Source organism: Anthonomus grandis, chromosome 19, assembly GCF_022605725.1.
Source record: "Anthonomus grandis grandis chromosome 19, icAntGran1.3, whole genome shotgun sequence".
Taxonomy (NCBI): domain Eukaryota; kingdom Metazoa; phylum Arthropoda; class Insecta; order Coleoptera; family Curculionidae; genus Anthonomus; species Anthonomus grandis.
In genome coordinates, this window is record NC_065564.1 from 8,887,140 (window position 1) to 8,912,884 (window position 25,745).

Consider the following 25,745-nt stretch of genomic DNA (forward strand, 5'->3'; position numbering starts at 1 on the left):
ACTCAAACAGGGCATAATAAACGTGTTATAGCCGTTGCCAAACTTAGCTCCCTGGATACTGATCTCAGAGCAAAACATGCAGAACTTAATTTTTTGGATAAGTAATCGATGTGGATATCCCATTTTAAAGAGTTGTCTACCATCAGTCCCAAGAACTTTACGGAATCAACGACCTCCATTCTGTTGTTATTAATTACAAAAAGTTGCAACGCACCGCTAAATGATAATACTCTAGTTTTTGAGACGTTAAGGCACAAGAGATTTGAATCGCCCCACGATTTAATGGTGACTAGGTCACGAGATATGGTTCTACGAAGAGCCACCATATTTAAGTTGCTCCAAGAAAAACTAGTGTTGTCCGCAAAGAGACAAATTTTACCATTTATGTCCAGATTAGCAATATCATTTATAAATAGAAGAAACAAAATAGGGCCTAGAACGGAGCCCCTGACCCCGCATTCTATTGGCTTGCTCGAAGACGTCATCGAATCAACCCTAACAAACTGATTCCTGTTGTTCAGGTATGACATGAACCACTCGAGAGGTGTTCCTCTAATTCCATAGTGCTGCAATTTATTAATTAGAATATTATGGTTTACACAGTCGAAAGCTTTAGAGAAATCACAGAAAATTGTTGCTGTAGAGAGATGGCTGTTTAGGCTGGAGTATATATTATTAAAGAGGGACAACATAGCATCATTGGTGCACTTGTTACTTAAGAATCCGAACTGATGCGGGGTTATAATTTTATATTTAAACAAAAAGGATAAAAGTCGTTTCTTTACCAGTCTTTCAATAATCTTCGATAATGTTGGGAGAAGTGCAATTGGGCGATAGTTCGAACATTGATCCTTCTCGCCCCCTTTATGTAAAGGAATAATAATTGCCGTCTTAAGGCAGCTTGGAAAGATTCCAATTTGAAGAGACATATTAATCAAGTTGGTAAGATGGTTTAAAGTGATATCCGGGAGATTTGAAAACATTTTGAGCGTTAGACCATCAGCCCCAGATGAAGATTTGTTTTTAATGTCTTTTATTGTGCTGCGTAGTTCTTGTAATGCTATGGGTGTAAGAAAGAAATTATGTAAATTCTCATTAGCGAGATATGAGAGAGGATCGTGGGAAGGAGTTACGGTATTCATGAGATTTTTGGCTACATTTATAAAGTAGTTGTTTAAGTTATCCGGTGAAGTGGGGATTGTGATAGATGGAGAAGCCTTATCCCTTAATTCATTAACAATAGACCAAGTTTCCTTACCAACATTTGCAGAATTAGAAATCCTTTTATTGTAATAGAGGTCCTTGGCTGCCTTTATTGTTTTATGGTAAATTATTTTTGTACAACCTTACGTAATCGTGGAAGAACACACTGTCTGAGAATTTTTTTAAGTGTGATAAGGAGCGTATATTTTTAGAAGACAAGCGTAAGCCTTTAGTAGACCATGGTTTTTTTGGTTAAATTTTGATGGGTCTAAGAGGAAATGAGTTGGATGCCAAATCAGACAGTGACTTTATAAATCGAGAAAACTCAGTGTTAACATCATCAGATAGGAAGTCCCAGTCATTTTTGAAATTTAGGAAATTTTTTTCCCCAAAGATACGGCACATTTTGCGCGGGACTCTTTTATTTTTGTGATTTAGAGAAAATTTAGTTAACACTGCTTCATGATCGGAGAAACCTGAGTTAAAGACAGTTAAATCAACGAGTTCCGGATCAAAGGTTGATACGACGTAGTCAATGATACTAGAGCTAGTTTTGGTTATTCTGGTTGGGGAGTTAATATGCATAACCATCCCAAATGAATCAAATATGGACTGAAGGGATTCCTTAGCAGCACACACACTGGAGAAGTCAATATTAAGATTCTAGCAAGCTTAATAATTTTTGGCAGAAAATTTGCACGTCCGCGTCAGGTGTTTTGTAAATACAAACTATATAAAGGTCAAGGGTATTATGATAGACGATGGAAAATTCGAATACTTTTTCAGATAATAAATTATCAAATTTTGTGACCGCGGAAAAATCGTTGTTAGTGGACATTATCATAGTACCCCCATGAGGTAAATTACTTCTATTATATCTAGCTAAAGTGGTATAGTTTTTAATAAATACAGGCTCATCAGTCTTTAACCAATGTTCTGTTATGGCAACAATATGTGGAAAGTTTAGCTCTTCCAATAAAAGATGTAATTCGTCTGTTTTATGTCTTAAGGACTGAATGTTAGTGAGGAGCTTGCTAACGTCCATTTTTTTAGAGGGTGCTTGATCCTCTATTCGCGTCGTTTTATTTAAAAATTTTTTGACTTAGTTGGAGAAAAATAATTAGTTTGACCTTCTCTAATTTTCTGGAGCCGTAGGAGTCTTTCTGAAGAGAAGAAGGATCCAAAGGCGGAGAGGTCTGCTTCAATTTCAGCCGAACCAATACCATAGGCATTATGAAACCGACAGTATAACTTTCTCAGGGAGTCCATGTCAGTGGGAAGTCCTTCTGCGGCAAGCATTAGTTTAATGCTAGTTTTCGTGTGCCCTTCAAAGCATGTATTCGCCGGCAGGTCGTGGAGGTGTGCCAGGTAGAGCCTTAGTGATTTTAAAATTGAAGGGTCCCTCAGTCTGGCCAATAGGTAACGGCTATTCTCAGGATCAGAATTTTGGGACAGCCTCACTATTGGCGGAGTCAACGGATCCATAAAGGGCTCGTCTTCGTTCATCGTTTTTTCTTCTATTATTATTTTAGAGGGTTTCCGTGCAAGGGACTTACTCGCAACGATTGCTTCCTTGTCTGAAGCAATTCTTAAAGATCTCTCTGGCGTAGCAGTGGCTTCTGGTGGTGGCTGAATCTTGGATGTTGGTGAATCTGGATGGGTTGTAACATTCAATTTGTAACCATCTACAATTGTACCTGCTGCCCACATAGTTGGGTCTTTTAAAGTTTTTAGGTGCTCCTTTTTTTGCACGCCAACTTTGAAGTCTGAGTCTGGACAGTCCTTGTTCTTCAGCATCTAACAAAGTCCGTGGTTTTAAGTTTCTCCTTGACGTAGTGTGCAAGTTGATTTGCTGTATAGGATGAGGGGATCCTAGACACAACCACGTATTCCCATTCCTCTTTTACAAAAGATTTGGAAGGTGGAGGAGTGGTTTTGTTTATGGAAGTCTTCACATCTATAGACTTTTCCAAATGCTCGGTCTGCGTTGAACAGGATTTTTTTGGTTTCAGGAGGCTACTTCCACTACTCGTGTTTCTCTTATACCCGGTTTACATGCAGCTCACTTCCACGGCAGTCAGCAGAGAAGTAGACAGGGAAGTTGGCAACGCGAGTATGTAAACACGTCGCTCGCGCTGCCGCTGCCTATGCCTGCCACTGCCCACTGCCGCTGCCGTACGCTCCCTTCGGTGGCGGTTTTTTAGACGGAAGTCAAAGGATAGACAGCACGAGCAGCAACGTCGTGTTTACATGATGCATGTGAATTACGCGAGGAACTAGGGGATTCACAGCATTTTGACTGTTTTGTTCAGTTACTCAGTTGCATGGAAGGTAGAGTACCAGCACGTGGATTTTAATTTTAATTTCAATTTTCGTGTATGTGATAAACCTATGGAGTGGAAAAACGAAAAAATTTTATTGTTTTTGGAACTGTATGAAGCTGAGAGGTTGTTATGGGATGCTTCACACATTAACCATAAAAAAAAACATATAGTCCACGATGCGTGGAAAAGAATCAGCAACGCGTTGGAAACTCCAATACAAGATTTAAAAACAAAAAAAAAATCGCTAATGGCAACGTTTCGGCCATTATTAAAAAAGAAAAAAGCTTCAATGAAGACAGGAGCGGGTGCTGATGAGGTTTTTAGGCCCATTTGGTTTGCTTTTGAGGCCATGGAGGGTTTCTCGGGAGCAGTGTATGATGTCGAAGGTACAATAAATACCGAAGGACAGGTAAGTTTATAGAAATAAATTATAAAAAAATTTACTGTTTTAAAAAATTTAATCTTTAAAAATGTTGGGTGTTTTTAAATTACAATTCAACATTATTGAAATAATCGGCAAATTCCGATCTAACTTGCATTGCGGTAGCTGGAGCTCGTCTGGCTACATGTGGTATATTTCTTATGGCAGATACACCTGTATTTTGTTGTCTCCAGGAGCCTTCAATAAGTACTCCGTCCTCAATGGCATCAAAAGTCCCTAGAGGGGTGTAGGAATTTCGAGAATGTTGGCTTCTTCTTAAGAAGTTATGCAACAAAATACAAGTTAATGTTATTTTCGGTACCTTGCTTACATCTATTTCAATGGGTTTTTTAAATACTCTAAAGACAGATGTCAAGACACCGAAAGTATTTTCAACAATGACGCGACTGCTTGAAAGTTTATAATTAAATATTCTTTCTTTAGTGTCCATGTCATGATTTCCTGGAAAAGGTTTCATCACATTCTTATGTAATGCAAAAGCCCCATCGCCTAAAAACACATAAGGCGTACTAGTTTCTCTACCAGGCAATGGGACATCTGGTGGTAAATTAAGTTGATTTGTGTCAATTTTTTTCCACAAGAGACAGGTTTGAAAAATACCCCCATCGCTAATACGCCCTTGACCACCTACGTCGGCAAAAATAAATTTATAATCGTTATCAACTAAAGCCATCAAAACTATGCTATACGTGCCTTTATAGTTATATTATTCGGAACCAGTATGTGGTGGACATTTAATAACGATGTGTTTGCCATCAATGGCTCCGACACATCGGGGAAATTTTTTTCTGAATCCCTTTTCTATTGCTAACCATTGCTCTGGTGTATCTGGCAACTGAAACAAACAAATAATAATTTAACAATAAAAGATATAAAGTAATCTAATGAGTAAATAATAATAACTTATGTATGTATATTTTTCAGCCTCAAGAGACTGATGAAGTGGAATTAGTATCCCAGCATTCCCAGGATATGGGCGAAAATGAAGAAGAAAATGAAGTGGCTCCATTGCCGCCAGTACGGGCTAATGAAGAAGAAAGGGCACAAGAACATCCAAGGGATCCAATCATTAGGGAAGAAAATGCAAGGACTGCAATCGCTAGGCCTTTGAAAAAAAAGCGCACAGCTGGTCAAGCTTTTGACATAGATACGGCGCAAACGCAACTTAATGATAGCCTTAAAACGATTAACCATGTGTTGCAAACTAAAGGACAACGGGACAATTTAGACGATGACTGCGATTTATACGGCAAACTTTTGGCGACAAAATTAAAAAGGTACCCTGTATCCCAAAGGCAAAGGATTATGTACAGAATAGATGGTCTTTTATTGGATACTCTTCCTGAAACTTGCAAATCTACTCCTTCTTCCTATCCATCAGCTTCCAAGCCTACATCTGCATGGACATCCCACGATTCTCCTACCAATTCATCACATTCGATACATTCACCACATTCGCAACGTTCACAAAATTCGCAACATTCACAGCTATCACCACATTCGCAACATTCACAGCCATCACCACATTCGCAATGTTTACAAAATTCACAACTATCACAGCATTCACAAAATTTACAACATTCACAAGAATCACAACATTTGCTTTATTTAAAAAAAACGCAATGTTCACAGTCACAAAGTTTGCAATACTCACAACCTTCACAATATTATCCACGACCACCATATGCACCCAATTCCCAAATATCCATTCATACCCAAGTTAGACAAGATTCGCTACAAAAACAACCTTACATGACTCTATATAGTCAGCCCCCTTCTTCTGCACCAAGTACCCAAAGTTCTGCTTTTCAGGTGGATAAAGAAACCCAGAGCATAATACAGAGTGCATTCGATAGCGCAATGACAGAAGATAATTAACCTCGTTTTCTACATATTATATGTATAGTTGGCGTCAGACATAATCTATTTTGGTCACCTGTCAAAAAACCTGCTTAGCACCAGTCAAACAATGGTTGCGACCTGCTATTTACATTGTTTGAAGGGTGGAAAGCAGGTTTTTTGACAGGTGACCAAAATAAATTATGTCTGACGCCAACTATAATATAATGTATTACATATTTAAAATAAATAAACATGTTCCTAAATGAAATGTATTTGTTTATTGCTTACCTTAATTTGGTTCTTTAAAATTGAATTAATTGCTCCACAAACTTCAGGTACAATCAGCGAAATTGCTGCCGTTGAAACTTTAAATAAATAATGTAAACTTTTGTAACTGTCCCCAGTGGCCAAATATCGCAATGTTATTGCCAAGCGCATTTTCGGTAGTATTGGAACCCTTATTTTAGTTTCTCTTTTGATCATGGGCTCAATTTTATTAAGCAGAAATTCAAAGTCTATTCGGGACATTCGGCAAAAGTTAAAAAATTCTCCCGATTCCTCACATGTCAGATCATTAAAAAAGTTATTCATACTTGTTCTGTAAAAAAACTGGAGTTAATTTTTTCATTAGGGGAGTAAAAAATTACTTACAACGTTCTATTACGATGAATCGCTGTCATCCACCATCGTCTTTTTCGACGTCGACGTTTCTTTTCCATAGCATATCTTAACACATTTAAATAATTTTGTACATTTAAAACGGAAAGCGCTGTCGCCACAAAAACATCTTCATCCTCCATACTGCCGCAGAATAATGCGCACAAATAATTCGGGTAGTGGCAGGTAGATGCGAGCTGCATGTAAATAGTTACTTGCTTATTTACTTTTAATTAAAATCTGCCTGGAGTTATTTGGGGCATGAAGTGGGCAGCGCAAGTAGCAGCGGCAGTGGCTGCATGTAAACCGGGTATTAGAAGTTAAATTGTCGATGGAAAGTGCCATTTGGTTAACACTTTTTCGGAGATCACCCATTTCCTTTGCGAGCTCTTCCCTTGATGAGTCGTGTATCTGGACCTTAACAGAATCTCCATGATTATTAAGGAGAATAGACGAGAGATTAAAAATGCCTTGCTTCATTTCCCTGATGGAATGGAATAAGGTTTCTTTTCCGTTTTCAGGAGTTCTTGTATGGAGGCTACGAATTTCATCTATTTTATCGTATAAGGTCTTCCATTTCGAGTCATGGTAGCTCAGAATGTCGTAGATCTTAGATAATACAGGGAACAGTTCGTTGTTCTTTTTTAGGCACGTTCCCAATGCTTCAACAATTTCAAGGGGGATCTGACTTTTTTGTAGATGAGAGACTTTGTCGTGCAAGTATTTGAGTGTCGGAGAGTCACAGACATTGCAAAAATATCTTACATTGTGGCACTTCTGCTGATATAGCCCGGTGCAGTTCATGCAGAAATTCCGGCGACACTCTCCGCTGCAACGAAGTTTATATTTATCCTTATCGGATACGGTTTTTTGACACGAATCACATTTGAACTCAGCCATTTTTTTATTAAGGTGAAGAAAGAAAAGAAATATATAATAATAAAAAATGTAAGATTGTAGACTAAAAAGTTCAAAGACAAAAACACTTATGTAGGGGTCAATGCTAATTGCCAAAGTCAAGTTCAGTTAAGCGGGAACAAATTTATAAACAGGTAGCACGCGCACAATAAACACTAGCCGCGTCGTCGTAATGTTATGATGGTTCAACAAACTATGTTGACAAAACACGTGTATTAAACAGGAACTACTTTTAGATCAGGAACAATAACAGTCAAGCGGAACTATTATTTTTTGCAGGAATCACGCACAGCAGAAACGTCAAAATAAAAAATCAAAACGGAACAAAACAAAACAAAACATCAATCCGGCAGAGCCAACGAGTGGAAACACGACCGCTTCGTACGACTGCTGCTGAATGAATGAATTATTAAGTGCCTGGGAGATTTGTTTTTTGCTAAGACCGAGACAAGGTTCGGGGTCTACAAAGGGGTTAACGGAACCTTGTCTTGCCAGTTCGTCGGCCCGCTCATTGCCCTCAACACCTTGGTGTCCTGGGACCCACCTCGGTCTCACCTCCGTGTGTGCTGCAAGCCTTTCCAATGCGTCTCTGCATTCCTGGACTAGCGCTGAGCTGGCCCGGGGTTTCTGAATCGCCTTGAGGGCAGCTTGACTATCGGAGTAGATGCAAATCCCCCTGTCACCTTCCTTACTTCGAGTATAGCAAACACCTCCGCTTGGAAAACTGTGGTGTGTTTCCGTAGCGGGAAGGATTCCCCTGTGTTCGTTTCCATCCTGAACACTCCGGCTCCGGCTGAATTGGTGCTTTTCATCCATGATCCATCCGTGTACCAGGCGTGGAAACCACTTGGTTCGCCGACCATTCTTCCCTTGTCGGGATTTCGACTTGAAACCCCTTGTTTAACCTTAGTTTGCCACTTTCTGTAGTGCATCTGGATGTCAAAATAGGTATGTTCTTACACATCCTGAGAGCAATCGTCATATGGCCTTGTACTAAGCGAATATTGCTCTCATCCTCTTATACGCTGCCATGGCCTCCCTCTCAATCCAGACTGGGAGGTCCGGTAGCCCAAGAAGAATATTTAGTGGTGCCGCAGGTGTTGCATAGCTCCAGTAATTCCCAAGTAGTCTGGTCAGCTTTTGGGCGTTGGTGATCTTCAATACGGCTGGCCACCATACCACGGATCCGTACGAGATCCTCGGTCGTATGACTGCGGTATAAAGCCACTGGAGAACATGGGGTTTAAGACCCCATCTTGTACCTATTGTTCGCCGTAATTGCCCATATTAGGGCCGTTGCCTTATTTGCTGCCTGCTCTACGGGAGTTTTTTATACGTGAGCTTGCTGTCTAAAATGACTCCCAAGTATTTGACCTGCTGCCTCAAAGTTAGGCGAGTCTGATATATAATGGGAGGTTTAAAGCCTGTCAAATTCCGCCTCTTAGTAAAGAGAATGAGCTCGGTCTTTTCGGGGTTCACTGTTCCACTATCCTGCATGCGACTTGCATTCGCTCACAGACTGTGTTCACGAATTTACCCGTGACCATCACTAGTCCGTCGTCCGCGTATGCCTGTGCATAGAATCCTTCAAGTTCTAGCCTCCTGAGGAGACTGTCCATCACCAGGCAGCAAAGGTGTGGCGAAAGGCAACTGCCTTCTATAGCCGCCTATCACCCTGGCCTCGACACGACAGTCTCCCAGTGTAGCACTGATCTTCCGGTCTTCCAGCGCCGTTTTGACCACCTGACAAGATGAGCCGGAGTGCCCCTGATCAGGAGGGCAGATAGTGTCTGTTTTTGCCTTATCAAATGCTCCTTCCACGTCAAAGAAAAGAGCAAATGCTATTTCCTTGTTCTCTATTGCTTTTTCAGCTTTGCTCACTACAGAGTGAAGTGCCGTTTCCGTCGACTTTTTTTTTATGGTAAACACAAGCACAAGAGGAAAGTCCTATGTCACTCTTGGAGTGGTGCTTGCGCGAGATATTTGTGGCCATTTATCTTGAATCGCTGCAGGTTGTATGCCTCGGGAAATATGTGAGGTGGAAGCTCGTTCCACAAAGAAGATGTTCTCCAGATGAATGAGTCCCGATACAGCGACGTCCTTGGGGTAGGCAGGTGGACTCGATGTTGATGAGCCCCAACTGCTAGATGCGTCCTTCTTGCCGGAACAGCCCTGGGTGGAATAAGGTCTGCCAACTCAGAGGAGCACTTACCGTGATAATAACGGTAGAATAAACAGAGATCAGCCACCTTTCTCCTGTGCTCTAGACTATCCAGACTCTTTGTCAGTTCTGGTTTGTCGATAAGACGAATAGCTCTCTTCTGTATAGAATCTAGCAGCTTTAAACTATGCTTGGGTGCAGGGCTCCAGACATGCGAGCAATACTCGAGGGAAGGGCGTATTTGAGCCTTATAAAGAGTCAGCAGCTGTTTTGGTGTATACAGTTTTTTCATTTTGAAAAGCACTCCGAGTTTTTTGGGAGCTGTCCTGGCGATCTCGGCAACGTGGTCATGCCAGGACATACCGTTGGTGACTTCGACTCCTAGAAGATGTAAAGATGATTTCATTGGCAATGTTTTCCCTGCCATAACCAGCTCCGGGCCACCAAGGTTAGTCTTCATCGTAAATACTGCAGCCTGCATTTTTTTAGCGTTAAAATTGACCAGATTGTTACCGCCCCACTCCAAGATTGCTCTAATATCGTTGTTGGTTGAAGCTACTTGTTGCTGCCTAAGATTCTGAGAAGTTGCGGCTGTCGTTGGTTTGGCGGACTTAAATGTGGAAATAAGTGTGCTATCGTCCGCAAAGCTGTAGATTGGATTGACAGTGGTTCCTAGCAAATCGTTGATATATATCAAGAAAAGGGTGGGAGATATAATGCATCCTTAAGGGACTCCAGCGTTAATGTTAAATTTGTCGGAGAGGTGTCCATCGACGGCTACTTGGATTGTTCGTTGTTCAAGAAAACTTTTGATCCAATTCAATAATGAGTTTTGTATGCCGATAGAGGAGAGCTTGGTTAGTAGTCCCTCATGCCACACTCTGTCAAATGCCTTGGAGATGTCAAGAGCTACTGAGCGGGACTCGCCGTGCTTCTCCATGGCCTCCGTCCACAAGTGTGTGACGTAAGCCAGAAGATCGCCGGTGGATCTAAGCTTTCGGAAGCCGTATTGATGATCGCTGATTAGTCCAGATGATTCCAGATATCTTAACAGTTGTTGGTTGACTGCTTTCTCCATAATCTTCGATATTACTGGAACTAGCGCAATCGGGCGGTAATTGGAGGGCATCGTCTTCTCACCCTTTTTGGGTACAGCTTGCACTCGAGCAGTTTTCCAGCTTGTTGGAAATGAGCCCTGCTTATACGATGCCGTGAACAGTCTACATAAGGGAGAAGTCAATTCGTCTGCACAACGTTTTAGTACTAGGGCTGGAATTCCATCGGGCCCAGAAGCTTTGTTGGTGTCTACGCTTCTAAGAATTTTATTTAAAATTCGTTGGGGAAACGAAATTTCTCCCATCGATGAATTCACCCTTGGCAAATATGGCGGTGTTTTGCCTTGCGAGTGCAGAGTAGAATTGGACGCGAAGAGTTTACCCAGTAAGCTGGCTTTTTCCCTTGCTGTTACCGCGATAGAACCATCATCTGCTGTTAGGGGTGGCAAGGCCGACTTAGCAAATCCTTGACTAACGGCTTTCGATACCGGCCAGAAAGATCTTGTTCTATTTGGACAGTTTAGCAATTTGTTTTTGATTCTGTTGTTGTGACTCTCTTTGCATTCATCAATAATTCGCTTGTAGCTATTTCTGGAGGTTAAAAAGTTCCTCCGATTTTCGGTGGAAGGATGTTGACGCCATTTGCGATATGCTGCGTTTTTAGTGTTTACTGCCTTTTTGCAATTCAGGTTGAACCATTGTACTTCTATCGCCGGAAAATCTTGAAATCCGGCTCGAAGGTCCAAAAAATGTTTTTGATGTTGCTGCTCCGCTGCTGGATCACCAAATTGTGTTGTGTCTCTGCTGCTGGGAACGGCAAGGGTTATTTGTGGACTGTATTTCTTATAGCTGAATTAAACAAACAAGTCCATCGTGAACCACTTCTTTATTTAAGAAATGCACTTAATGTGTAAAGAAAGTGGAGGGCTTATTTGACGGCGTTAGTTAGTCATTGACAACAACGTGACTTCTTTTCTGTCAAAACGATTCAGGTGTTTTAATTAAAGTAAACCTTAACACTAACCATAGAGTAAGATAAAATGTCATTATCAGATTTTTAGCTTCCAGTGCCGGTGGCGCCACCCTTGTAACTACTGGAACTGTTAAGTGTCAAAGCAAAAGTCGGAAGCGAGCAATCATGTCATGACTTTCTTTATCTCGTCAATAGGCGGGAAATTTAAAGGCAAAACTGTATTATTATGCAGGTACCGCAGACAATGACAATATGTCTTGACCTTTGAGCCGATTTTCAGCATGGAACGGTTCTTAGTTGGTATTTACCAATGTGTTTCTGCGATTTTGAATTTTAAACCAAAATAGGGGAAAACGTGACGTCATGGATCAGCTGTTTGGCATTTGGTATTTACTAATTATTACCCGGATTTGGACTTGGGTTAATTTTCAGTTATACAGTCCAGAAGAAGCCTATGCTTAGATTGTAAAAAATTGTTGTGGTTACGCTACAAAAAAAGTTAAATTAAATGAGAGAAAATTTAAAATTAATGTCGGCAATAGGTGTTTATGGCTTCACCCAGGCAAATTTACATGACCATTATACATAATTTATTTTAGATGCAATAAAAGCATTTTTATTTAAGAGAAAAGAGTGGTGAAAGTTCTAGAAAATTAAAAAATTCGACTTCATTTTTTAAAGAAACAGAAAAGAAAAAACAAAAACATAAACTCTTTAGTTCCTAATAACCAATTCATTTCAGTGACTGTTTCTTTAAATCAGATTTTTTTAAGTGGAGGGAAAACAATAGGTCACACTTACCTGTCAAAGTCATCGCTAAAAATCGGCTTCAAAAACTGGTTAAAAAATGTGAATTTTGATGGGCGGCAACCCTGTTTAAAACTGTCAAAACTTTCACTTGTCAATAAACACACTGACCATAGAGTAAGATCAAATGTCATTATCGGTTGTTAGCTCCCAGTGCCGGTGGTGTCGCCCTTGTAGCTATTGGAACTGTCAAGTGTCAAATCAAAAATGGAAGCGAGCAATTATGTGACGTCTTTCTTTATCTCGTTAGTTCGCGGTAAATTTAAAAGCAAAACTGTCCACGTTCATGTTTTTATATTATATTTGGCGATGAAGTTAACCAACACATAAATATGTTTGTTCTGGCTGGTTAAAAAGTTTGAATTTTGCGCCACAATAGTGTCACAGTTGGCAATACTGTGTAAGACTGTCAACTCTCACAACAGGGAAATTTGAATCATTTAATCATGTCATAATAGAATCACTTGGCAATAGCGTTTAAGAACTGTATTAAGTTGTTTGGCGGGAAATTTGAGGACAAAATTGTATAGATATGTAGGCTTGACAAACGAGAATTTGTTTTAAATAATATAATTATCAAGAATTGATTAAAAAAATTAATTTTGCGTTATATTAGTGTTACAGTTGGCAGCACTGTTTAAAATCGACAACTTTCAAAAAAGGGTCATTAACATGGTTAATACATTGCCTGTCATAGAAGAATCACTTAGCAATAGTGCTTTAGAAGTGTCAACTGTCAATGGAATTTGAAAATAAAACCGCCGTATCCTCTGCAAAAGAACTACCTTCTTCTCAGTTTCCTACACATCTCCTTTTCTCTCTTCCTTTTCTTCCATTTTCTTATTTCCATTGTTTGTTATTCCTGGAATAACGCAGGTGCCTATCACAAATTTCCATTCAAGGCTGATAGAGGAATATCAAAGATATTCGTCATTCAAAGTTGCCTAGTTTCTTTTTCTACCACCTTATTCGTCTTCTCAGTCTCCCAAGGTTTCTTCTTCTCAATCCGAGCCCTTATCTTCTGAATAATCTTTCAATAGTTCTTTAGCCGTAGTTGTACAATTCTTTTGTCATTACTGGAAATTATTTTTTACGTCTTTTCATTGATAATTGATAAAAAGTCTGTTTATCTTTACCTAATGATTCTTCTCAAACACCATCAAGCATACATTTTCACGTTTTCATCCAGTTCTTTCCACGTCTCTTTTATTTTAAGAAATTTAATAATGGTGTTAGGACTCTAAATCCAATACCAAAGAACGTAAACGAGTTATATTAAGGTGGTCTATTGTAAGCTGGGACTGAACAGAAACATAGCCATATCTTTTTTTGTTTAACAAGAATTCCTGTAAAATTCAATATTGTACTTGTTCTTAATATCTACCAGAACTGCTATAAAACTTCATGATAGGGCTAACAGTTTAGGAATTACAAGAGTTTAAATTTTATCTAACGTCAAGGAGCTTTTGGTGCGCCAACCTGGATTCTTTTCCTAATATCTTTTGATTCTGTTAAGTTAGGATCGTCAAATAACCTTCACTGGGTAGATACTGATTTGCTGTTTCACTTTTGTCTTTTGTGTTAAGACCCTAAACGCAATAAAAAAGGAGATAAACGACTTCTAAGAAAGTGGTCTATCGTAGGCTGGAACTGAATAGAAAAATAGTAATATCTTTTTTAATATTTGTTTTAAGAAAATTCCTATAGGATACAAAATTAAAGAACTTTTTAGTATCTACCAAAGGTGCTAAGAAACTTATTTTTGAGACGAATGGTTTAGAAATTATAAGTGTTTTAATTCTACCTAACGTCTTGGAGCTCTTGGTGCATCAGCCTGGATTCATTTTCCAAATATCCTTTGAACCTGATAAGTTAAGAATATTACAAAAGGTTTATTTAATACATACTATTCTTCTGTTTCACTTTAATACTAGATATTAAATTCGTAAACCCAATAGCAAATGAGATCAACGACTTTAATCAAGTTATCTATCGTAAGCTCAGTCTGAGCTGAAAACTAGCGATATCTTTTTTAATATTAGTCCTTGGAAAATTGCTCTAGTTACTAAAGTTTTACTACTTCTTACTATCTACCGAAAACAGTCTAAAACTTCTCGATAGGAAAAATGGTTTAGAAGTTACAGGAATTTGAATTCTACCCAAGGGCCTTGGAGCTCTTGGTGCGCCAGCCTGGATTCTTTTTGCAATATCTTTTGATTTTGCTGAGCTAGGATCATAAAATAAGGTTCATTTGATAGATACAATTTTTCTTTTACAGTTTTATAATATATTTTAAGGCCCTTAGTACAGTAACAAACGAGATAAACAAGTTTTATGAAAGACATCTGTCTGAATTGAAAATAGCCATATCTTTTTAGCATTGGCTCTAGGAAAATTGATGTAAAAAGCAAAGTTGTAAAACTTCTTAGTATCCATCAAAGCTGATATAAAACTTGTTAATAGAAGCAATAGTTTAGGAATTGCAGGACTTTTGTCATGGAGCTTTTGGTGTGCCAACCAGGTCTTTTTATTAGGGTTGCTGGTCTTATAGGAATAAAAAGCAGAGAAGTAAAATGAGGAAAGAATGTAGTGTTAGTCCATTAAAGTATCTTCAAAGGTCCTCCAAAATGGAGTTGTAACGATGAAAAGACTTAGTGATCGCGTTCTACTGTCTGGAGAAAGCAATTTATGATTGAAATTGCAATGAAAATGAAAATGAAAAACTTTTTGCAAATTTTGTCAATATAATGAGACTGGCTAATCTTAATTAAATGTTTCTCATGATCGCGTTTGATTTCCATGTCGACGAACTCATTTGCTTGATCGACCGTTATTTTAAACTTGCTTTTTAAATAAGTTAAAACATTGTCAATCGCGTTTTTACTTTTACACATCACTAAACCGTCGTCTTAATACACTTTAAAATTGTCAATCTCCCCTACAAAAACACACTTTTCGCTATTAATATTTGTAAAGTTAAACTGACGCAAAAACAACACAAATTCCTCGTTCCAGCAGCGCGGTGACTGCTTTAGTCCATATAAGCTCTTTTGCAGCTTGTAGACAGTGTTATCATCTTCAGTGTAGCCTTCAGGTGGACGCAGATAAACTTCTTCCTTTAAAGTCCCGTAAAGAAACGCCGTTCTTACGTCAAACTTAATTATCTCAAGATCTTCGTACGCCGCTATCGAAAGAAGTATCCTTATCGACTCATAACGAACCACGGGTGCAAAGCTTTCGAAATAGTCGATGCCTTCTTGCTGAGAAAAACCCTTTGCTACAAGTCGGGCTTTAAATCTGCTGCTATTATTATATGAATTTGTCTTGATGGCAAACACCCATTTGCTGCCAATCGCACGCTTCCCTTTAGTCAAAGGCACAGAAATCCACGTATCGCTTTCCAGCAGCGCATGTTTCTCTTCTCCCACTGCTTTTAGCCACTTTTCCGCATTTGGGCCCGAGACTGCCTCACCATAGGTCACCGGGACAGTCTCAACAGAAAACGCAACAGGTATGCATAGCGTTCAATGGGACGAAGTTGTTCTCTGTTGCGTAACAGTGGACCTTGCTGTTGTGGTTCGTCAACGGCTTGCTGCTGCTGATCTTCGTCTTCGTCTTCAAGCGCTTGTTGATTCGGTTCTGCTGCTTTAACCGCTTGCTGATAGTTGGCAATCTGATCAGCTGGTTGAGCGTTGGGCTCTTCTTAAAGACCAAAATCAAGTGTGTGATAATTTGCTTCCTTTTTCACTACTGCTTCTATTTCGTGAAAATCGACATCGCTGCTCACATGGTTTTTGCGCATTTCTTTGTCCCAAAGCCTGTAATTTTTTGATTCACCTTCGTTGCCTATGAAGATGAGTTTTTTGCTTTTCGGGTCTAGCTTACGACGTTTTTCTTTAGGCACATTTAGGTATGCGTCTATACCAAATACCCGCAGATGCTTAATATCTGGCTTCCGCTTAAAAAAATTTTCATATGTAGTTGACGTTTGTTCTTGATTTAATAACACTCTGTTCAGCAAATAGCGAGCAGTACTAATTGCTTCTGGCTAAAGTTCGACGTCCACTTCACTATTAATCAGCATCGTTCTCGCGCTTTCCACTATGGTTCGCATTTCACGCTCGGCGCGACCATTTTGCTCGTGAATGTATGGTGACGAAAATTCGTGAATTATTCCATGATCTTTTGTATACCTTTGAAACTGTTCAGAGGTATATTCACGCCCATTATCCGATTTCAGAACTTTAACCTTATTGCCAGTTTGTGTCTCTACGAAATTCTTGAAATCTTTGAATTTTTCAAATAGTTCTGACTTATGCCGCAAAAAGTATATTTTTCGATCATGTGTACACTCATCTTTGAAAAGCAAAAAATAACGCGAACCTCGAGGAGATTCGACATTAATTGGCCCGCACACATCCTGTGTGAATTTTCTCTCCAGGATTAAAGATGCACCGGTATTTATTTGCTGTGGGATGTGGCTTACGGGTTTGCTTACCAAGTACACATGTTTCAGAAAAGAAATCGTCTATTTCATTACCAAAATCACGATCTGCGAACTCGAACGGCTTACTTGTTCTTACCACGGCACGAATATTAACATGACCAAGCCTTTCATGCCAAAGCTTTAGCATATTACGCTTTGACTCGGCCACATTGCACTTTACTATAGGTACTTCAACTTGAAAGTTCATTTTAAAAAGTCCACGATGTCTTTCGCTACGCGAAGTAAGCTTACCATTTTTGTCGCGCACTTCACATTGCGTTTCAGACGCATGAAACGAAAACTTCTTATCGTTGATAGTCGCGATCGAAAACAAATTTCTTCGAAGTACCGGCACTAACAAAACGTTTTGCAGTTCTCGTAACACAGTTTTTCCATTTACTTTCTCGCGAATCATAACCGTACCTTTGCCACTTGCAGGCAAGACTTTATCATCAGCAATTTTCACAAAATCACTTACTGCGCTAAGGTCTTTAAAAAATTCCCTCTTGTATGTCATGTGCATGCTAGCTCCAGAGTCTGCTAACCACAGATCTTCATCACTCGAGACAGTTTTTGAATAAAAAACGCTGACATCGCTGATGTATGCCTCGGCATTATATGACGAAGCTTCTTTCTGCGTGTGTTCACCTCGGTACTTTTTGTTCGGACACTCTCGTGCCCAGTGGCCTTTCTGCTTGCAAATCGCGCAATTCGTTCGTTTTTTTAAATTTGCGATTCGCTTTTTGTTGTCAAAATTTTGTTTGCTTTGCTGCTGATTACCTTTATTTAAACTCAGGGCCTGTGGCTGCAAGGCTAGAGATGCCACACTTGACTCAGTATCACAAAGACGCTTGTCTTCAAGAATTAGCCGGCTTATTAGCACATCCGTTTTTCGATCCACTGATGGCGTGCACTCCCATGCCATACAAGATATTGAAAATCTAGGTGGCAAACTACACAAAAGCTTTGATTGTTTTGCTGTTTCAGATGGTTTTTCACATGAATCAGCAAGCTGCTTGCAGATGCACTCAAACACTTCCAGTTGTTGCGCAATTTGGACACCATCGACAATACGAAAGTCGTAGAATTTTTGCCACGCACTTTGCTTCTCATCATCGCCGACTTCTCCAAATTGTTCCTTTAGTTTTTGCCAAACTTCTACTGGAGTCGTGCAATTGATAAGACACGTATGCAAACGCATCTCAATAGAGCCCACCAATATACTCATTGCTTTTAATGAGTTAGTGCTCCACTTATTCCAGTCGGTTGCTTTTGTCTCTTTGTCCGTCTCTGTTTCTGTACCTTCGATATAACCCAAAAGACCAGCTGATCCCAGAGCTAAGTTTACACCAAATTTCCATAGAGTGTAATTGGTTTCGTTGAGCTTAACGAAGTTAAAATCTTTATTATCTATGCTAGCCATAATAAAGAATTTGCTTAATAGTCCAGGCAGTAGGGCTTTTTACCTTGCAAAAGGTGGGGTAGAAGTTATTTTGGAATATGTTAGTTACGGGTAGACTGTGACCAAAAATACAAAATTTCGACCTTGTGGGAAGACCGCGCGCGTCGCCATCTTGGATTACACATACAAAAAAAAAAGTTTTTTTGCATTATGTCCGTAATGGTTAATTTTACGACAAAGTATGACATAAACAAAATTAAAGAAAAATTTCCCACATTTTATGTATTTACACTTTTTTTATACCTCTAATATACAAAGATTTACACGGACACAAACATGAAGTTCTTTAAAAAATACTTCAAACAACCATTTTTTAGTTTTAAAAAATATGTTTTTAGCTATTTCAGTAATTTTGTTACCCTTGTTAAAAGAGGTGATATTGTTTCGCTATCGTTGATAGTAAAATGTCACATTTAATTACATATCTCTCACGAAATTGAAACAATACTCAGTTTGCAATGCAAACTGAAAGCTTATTTCCACACCACCATGAGGTAAAGCTAATCGGCGCGTTTTTTTTTACCGTGGTGTCCCCTGTAGGCCTACTCCACATATTTCACTTTTCATTTACGTTTCAGTTTCTCTTTTAGATGATCACGGTTAATTTATGTCTTCATCCTGAATTTCGTCATCTAAGTCATTACCAGTTCTTTGGATAATTGGGTTCTCAATTGATAATAGTTTCTCATCCTCGTCCTCGCTGTCGATGAGAACCTCTGTGGCATTGTCGCATGTCTGACCATTACAGAATCTACACATAATAGAGCAATTCAGTCCAGCTTTTTTGCAGCTACATGCTCCTCCGCACCCTTTTTTACAATGACATGAAATAATTTTTAATAATATTTCTGGAGCTGATTCCTCTTTCATAGTTACGGGAGAAAAACCATTTGCACCAGGTTTCCATCCCCAGTTGTCTGCCTTTTTTTTGGATTCCATACCATTGTTGAACTTGATGGTATGTTCTAAATGAATGATACCGTGCGGCGTTCCTAGTTAGTGGGAGAGAGGCAAGATTAAATCTATTTTTTGTGGATGATCTTACAAAAAATTTGTATCGAAGTTCTTTTAGGGTCTCTTTTTCCATGTCACCGCCATACAAAGCGACAAGAAACTGTGCTCCTCTTTCCTCAATACATGCTGGTATGGCGTCATGTTGTTTAAAGATATCAATGATGCCAGTGAGTTTGGAGTATTCTTGAATAATTGATAAAAATTTCAGTTTTCCTTGGTTAAAAAGGGACGATGTTGTGTCACAGCCACTAAACGCATGAAGGAAGAGAATGTTCTCAGCTGCCTCTTTTTGTTGTAAGCCCTTTGCAGAGTACACTCTTTCAGGATCTTTACCTCTCCCAGATTTGCAAAAGTAAATGTTGTCTAGATGTGGCGACATTAACGCTATTAGTAGAACTAAAAGATCCACGTCTTCTCCGATGATGAAAACTGCATCAATTTAATATTGATTCACTGTTGCTGTATTCACAATCATAACATCAGCAACTTCTTCAGCCTGCTTAACTGTAATAGTAGTTTATTTAAATTTTTTTGTCAACATCGAAATCAGGCGAAGTTTGTTGCTTTCATTGCCTAAAAATCGTTCTTGCGAAACTTGAACCAACATTGATTCGTCAAAAATACAATTGTTTGCCTCTTTGATCGGCGGCGGCGTAGTCGTTCTGCTGTTTTTGTACTTTTTTGGCGACCTTCCGGATATCCATCAGAAACAACGACTGCATTGGAACCATAGTGATTTTTTACATTCTAAATATATTTTTTTCATATTGACTTGAAAGAATCATTACGATACCATAGAACTTTGTGTAACAGATATCCTCCATCCACAACATTGATTTTGTTATGTCCGAGATAGACACTTTCGGTACATTGCGTAAATGCAGAATATAACGATGATTTCGTACCTTTACGCATTCCGTCTTCTGAGAAAAGTGACAGAGGAAATGGAGAAAGCTCAAATTTAAGGTAATTCTTCAACTCGTCGTCAGATTTCTTCGTAATTCACATTCTCTGGAATAATATTAGTGGGTTTATAGGAACTGTTTCCTCGCCGACTTTTATGCTACTATTAACCGCTATTAATGGAGTAATTTTATCCTTGCGTTTGAATTTAGTTGCCTCGAAATTTTCACACGTTTTTTTTAATTCTTCATTGTCCCTAGTAACACGTGAAGTCCTAGCATCGACGTGTTGCTCAGATGTCTCTAGATGAACGTCACAATATTCTTCAATTCCGTCACAAACATTGTGCAAGGAAATCATTCCTAAAGTCCACAAAGCTAGTACGCTGTCACTAATACCACGACCACGAGTAAGGCCCCCGTTGCTATGCATCATCCTCATCAAAGTTTGTTCAATGGTCATGTCAGACTAAATTCCAGACCAAAACTTATCCGATCGTCTAATCGTAAAATAGCCTTCAGTCGTAAATTTTTGGCATTCACTAGGATCCATTTTTTCTTCTAAATTTAACATGTCTTACAAATATAAATGAGCAAATTTAGCATAATGAAAATGAAAAGATGTAGTTGCCAGTTTCCCATTCGCTCAGCTTCAATAAAGTTACTATCTCAAAATACTGAGTCCATAATTTAGCTGTGGGGCCATAGTTTTTGAATTTGGTAAGCATCTCTTTAAACTTTGAAGCAACAACTTTAAATGCCTCATCCTCGTCCGACCTCAGAATAACTGATTTATCTAAATGGCCAATCAACTAATTCATAATCGCATTGTCGTCATCATTAGTAAATTCGAGGGTGTCAAGAATTGTATGTGTCAAAGCAAGATGACATAAAATAAGTGCACGAATTGCACGTGCATATACACTATTATCAGCATAAATCTGACAAAAAAGATCTTTCAATCCACTTCCAGCCATAATATAGCCAACAGATCCCAGGAAGGACATCAAAAGATGAAAACCTCCAAGTCTTACGATGACATTTATGAGTTTGGGATGGTTCACAGCAATTTCTTGAGCTTTTGCGTACAGTGGCTGGTCAAAGGTGACAAAGCAGGTTTTTTGATCGGTCTTCTTACATTCTTCAACTGCCAATAAAAGGGCTGTAAGTATTGTGTCATGCTAACTAGGCGGAAAATTGATAAATGGAAGGCATACTACCTTTGATTGCAAAAAAGATTTATCCGCCGTTGCCTGCTCCATGAAGCCGTTCCAACCTGAAAGTTCCATTTTCGACCACTTGCCATAAAGCCAAAGTAAATCTGGACTAGAAGGTAATATTTCTTTTGAAAGTGGGCGTATTTCTTCAATATCGGCAATTTTAATTGTTTTCAATCCTAAATTTTCTTTTTTATTAAAAAATTAAAGTGAAACAGAACCGAATTCGCCCACAATCTGCGCTGATGGTAATTTTGTCAAACGTGAGATGTTTTGATCGCATAAAACTGCATTGTGAGAAGTAACGCACTGTATAGATCCCATAATGTGTACTGTATTGAGGCCATCTATCGTGTTAACATTTTTTTTTTTATGGTAAACACAAGCACAAGAGGAAAGTCCTATGTCACTTTTGGAGTGGTGCTTGCGCGAAGAAAGGAAAGTGGAAGTCCGTTGCACAAAGAAGATGTTCTCCAAGTGTATGAGCCCCGATACAACGACGTCCTTGGGGTAGGCAGGTGGACTCGATGTTGATGAGCCGCAACTGCTAGACGCGTCTTTTTTGCCGCAACAACCCTGAGTGGAATCAGGCCTGCCAGCTCAGAGGAGCACTTACCGTGATAATAACGGTAGAATAAACAGAGATCAGCCACCTTTCTCCTGTGCTCCAGACTATCCAGACTTTATCAGTTCTGGTTTGTCGATAAGACGAATAGCTCTCTTCTGTATAGAATCCAGCAGGTTTAAACTATGCTTGGGTGCAGAGCTCCAGACATGCGAGCAATACTCGAGGGAAGGGCGTATTTGAGCCTTAAAAAGAGTCAGCAGCTGTTCTGGTGTATACAGTTTTTTCGTTTTGAAAAGCACTCCGAGTTTTTTGGAAGCCGCCCTGGCGACACTGTCCACTTTGTGGTCATGCCAGGACACGCTGTTGGTGACCTCGACTCCTAGAAGATATAAAGATGATTTCATTTCCCTGCCATAACCAGCTCCGGGCCACCAAGGTTAGTCTTCATCATAAATACTGCAGCCTGTGTTTTTTTAGCGTTAAAATTGACCAAATTGTTATCGCCCCACTCCAAGATTGCTCTAATATCGTTGTTGGTTGAAGCTACTTGTTGCTGCCTAAGATTCTGAGAACTTGCGGCTGTCGTTGGTATGGCGGACTTAAATGTGGAAATAAGTGTGCTATCGTCCGCAAAGAAATATTAAATCAGAAAAAAAAAACAAGTTGTGAATTTACAAAATAAAGCTCTACAAAATAACTGCTCTTGACAAAAGCTATAAAACGACTAAATTTAAGGAGGTATCGCAGATGCGTCTCTTGCTAAAAAAACCCTTATTCCCCCAGATGTTTATGGTTCTGCAAAGGTTTTTCCTAAACGTCACAAAATACAAAAAAACGAAAGCTGTAAGAAAAGATAAAGAACCAACGCTACATTTAGGCATCTGTTTTAGATCACATTTTATTACGGTCAAGTTTGGGGTTTTTTTTCATCCCTTATACCTAAATTATATTATAGGAAATCCTTAACATTAAAAAATATTTTCTATAGCTATAGAATTTAACATAAATAATTAAAACGAATAAAAATAAATAACTTGAGCCAACGAATCCTAACCTAGAAACTCTTTCCTACTACTTATCCTAAATCAAATATAACAATAATAACTAAAATAACCATAAGCCATTACTGCTTCTTCTTGATCCTGAGCCTCACAGCACCCCTCTCCTTTTTGGTGCTGCCATCTTTAACTCTCGTCTCTTCCTTTCTCTTTTCTTTAGGCTCATGATTAGGATTATCAACCATAATAGCAAAAGCTGCACCCCCGTTACTAGCAGCAGCACTCTGATCATCAGTCACCCCTTTACTCTGATTCACTTCCTCTTCAACGTACTTCTGCGTCGGTCTCACTCTGTTGTTCTGCTTCAGAACAGAGTAATCGAACGGTTTGTAAGTCTCCACTGCACCGATCATTGGAGACATCTGTCCAGCATTTGGTGCAAACTGATTTAATTCCAATGGAGGATAAAGAGTACTGCCAAAGTTGATAAAGTTACTTGGCATGGTAAAGGGAGTGGTTATTTCCATGGGCACCATCTGCTGATACGGATACTGGAGGGCACCAGTTGGAAATCCATTTGAGAAAGATGGTGGGGGAGATCCGAAGAGTTCTTTGGAACTCATTGGTGCCCAATGGTGCGATTGGTGATGTTCGTTACGGTGTGACTTATGACTGGTCTTTTTATACTGGTGTTTGTGAGGGCGTTTGCTGTGACGTGACGAGGATGGTTTGCGATGATGGGGTTTTTGCTGGAACAGTAATTTTATTAGTGAAATTCGTCTAAAGATTTAATTAAACAGGACTTACTTTGGTGTATACATGAGAAGACTCGTTGCTATCTTCATTTTCTTCGGTTATTTCGAAGCTGGATTCTTCAGAAGAATGGCTGGAAACCGGTGGTTTTCTGGTGGTTTTTTTGCTCGGTCTGCGTTTAGACCGGGAGCTATGGGAGGAGTGTTTATGCCTAAAAAAATTACACAAATTTGAATTTTGTTTAACATTATATGAATCTCTTAGTGACTCTTTTCCCAATATCTTTTGATCCTGATGGGTCAGGATCATGAAATGCCTTCATTTGGTAGCTATTGATTTGCTGTTTCATTTTCATACTAGCACCAAAGTTGAAGAGCTTCTTAGTATCTACCAGAACCCATATTAAGCTTTTTAATAGAAGAGACTGTTTAGTAATTAGAGGAGTTTGAAATTTGACTTACGTCTTCGAGCTCTTGGTGCACCTACCTGAATTCTTTTCCTAACATCTTTGAATCCTGATAAGCTAGAGTCATGAAATAACTTTCACTTAGTAGATACGGATTTGCTTTTGTACTCTTAGTTTGGTGTTAAGACCCTAAACCTAATAGTAAAAAAGATAAACGGGTTCTATTAAAAAGGTCTGTTGTAACCTAGAACCGAACTTACAGAAGATCTTGAGACGAAACAAAGAGAGATAATGGACCACTTTGAAGATGAATAACCAAAAAATTGAAAATGCTGATTGGAAATATTGTTCAACCAACCAACGGTGATAATTAGTTACAACTTATTCAACTTTGTTTTTCTTGTGTCGTTTAAATTCAAAAATTACCTGTGACTCTTCGATGGTCTGACCTCCTCATTCAAAATAATCATGTGATGAACGTCTTTCTTATGCCTGGCACTTTCCACTAATACGACGCTAATAATAATCCATACGAGGGCAGCTTTTAGAATAAACACCCTTGCACCAAACATTTTTTTTAAATTTTCGTATCTACGAGAAGATTAAGTAAAAAATGAAAAATTAGGAAAAAGTATTAATGCACCTACAAAATGAGCCAGAAGGCCGAACTGCCCGCGTTAACACCTGAGGGGCAACTAATGGAAAATAGAAACCAAACCCCATGTATAAATCGTTTCTAATTACGGTGAAAAAAAATGGCCATTTAAAATGATATGGTTCGCTTAAGAAAACGGCATTGTTTCGTGTATGTTCTGCGTTTATTATGATGGGCTTTTTTGTTCAAATCCGTGAAATTTTCGCATGATTCTTACATACGGATTGTAGATAAATATCAGTTGTTAAGAGTTTTACAGAGGGGTAGTAGTATTTTTTTTTCGTAATAAGTGACGAATATGGCAGTATCATATAAATGTCGTCTTAAAGATCAAAGTCTAAAAATCTAAAAAGTCTTCGGTAAGAGTTTCGCGGGATTTTCTCTTTGATCTCCTCCTACTTCTTACAAGGCAAGAAAGTTGGTTGTGAATAGAAATTTCGTAGTTCCCTCCTCTATTTCTGGATACTCAGTCACTCTATCATTGAGATTTGATAACTCATTCAGTACGATTTCTTTGGTAAAAATCTTCCCATTTTCGTTGTTTCAAGTTTTAAGTCTGCTCAATGCCTAAATAGAAGCTCTGCAAGCTCTGCTTGGCTTTACCAGCCTCTTTTTGAAGCTTTTTAATAAATTTTTGTATGCCTACCGTTCGTCTGGGTTGTTCAATTCCATTTTTCCCCTGACAACGTCAAGAAAGTTAGTCACAGATTGTCTTCCTCCATTTTTATATAGGTATTTATTGTATTATATTATATATGGCTGTGGATGGCACCACAGAGAGGCCAATGCCTCCAGGAAACACTCAAGAGTGGGATAACAAAGACGCCAAAGCTCAAGAGAATATAGTTTCCAGGCTGGATGAGAGGGTCGGAAATCATATTTTAACATGCAAATCCTCAGCA

At 39.0% G+C, this 25,745-nt stretch overlaps 1 protein-coding gene and 1 long non-coding RNA gene across 3 annotated transcripts; both read right to left on the minus strand.

Moving 5' to 3' along the window:
* Nucleotides 1–3,966: 3,966 nt before the first annotated feature.
* Nucleotides 3,967–7,237, minus strand: LOC126747566 (uncharacterized). The gene is made up of 3 exons (XR_007664235.1): nucleotides 6,463–7,237; nucleotides 6,100–6,409; nucleotides 3,967–4,804 (listed from the first exon to the last, which is right to left on the minus strand). It is a non-coding gene; the product is annotated as an uncharacterized LOC126747566 (long non-coding RNA).
* A 15,803-nt stretch (nucleotides 7,238–23,040) lies between these two features.
* Nucleotides 23,041–25,181, minus strand: LOC126747380 (uncharacterized). Of its 2 annotated transcripts, XM_050455965.1 has the most exons (4): nucleotides 24,836–25,181; nucleotides 24,615–24,779; nucleotides 23,837–23,993; nucleotides 23,041–23,778 (listed from the first exon to the last, which is right to left on the minus strand). In XM_050455965.1, the coding sequence occupies exons 2-4, from the start codon at nucleotides 24,758–24,760 to the stop codon at nucleotides 23,155–23,157; spliced, it is 927 nt and encodes a 308-aa protein (XP_050311922.1). In that variant the 5' UTR covers nucleotides 24,761–24,779; nucleotides 24,836–25,181; the 3' UTR covers nucleotides 23,041–23,154. The 2 variants fall into 2 exon arrangements, with proteins under 2 accessions (XP_050311922.1, XP_050311921.1); XM_050455964.1 differs by having other exon boundaries at nucleotides 24,615–25,181.
* Between the last annotated feature and the right edge of the window lie 564 nt (nucleotides 25,182–25,745).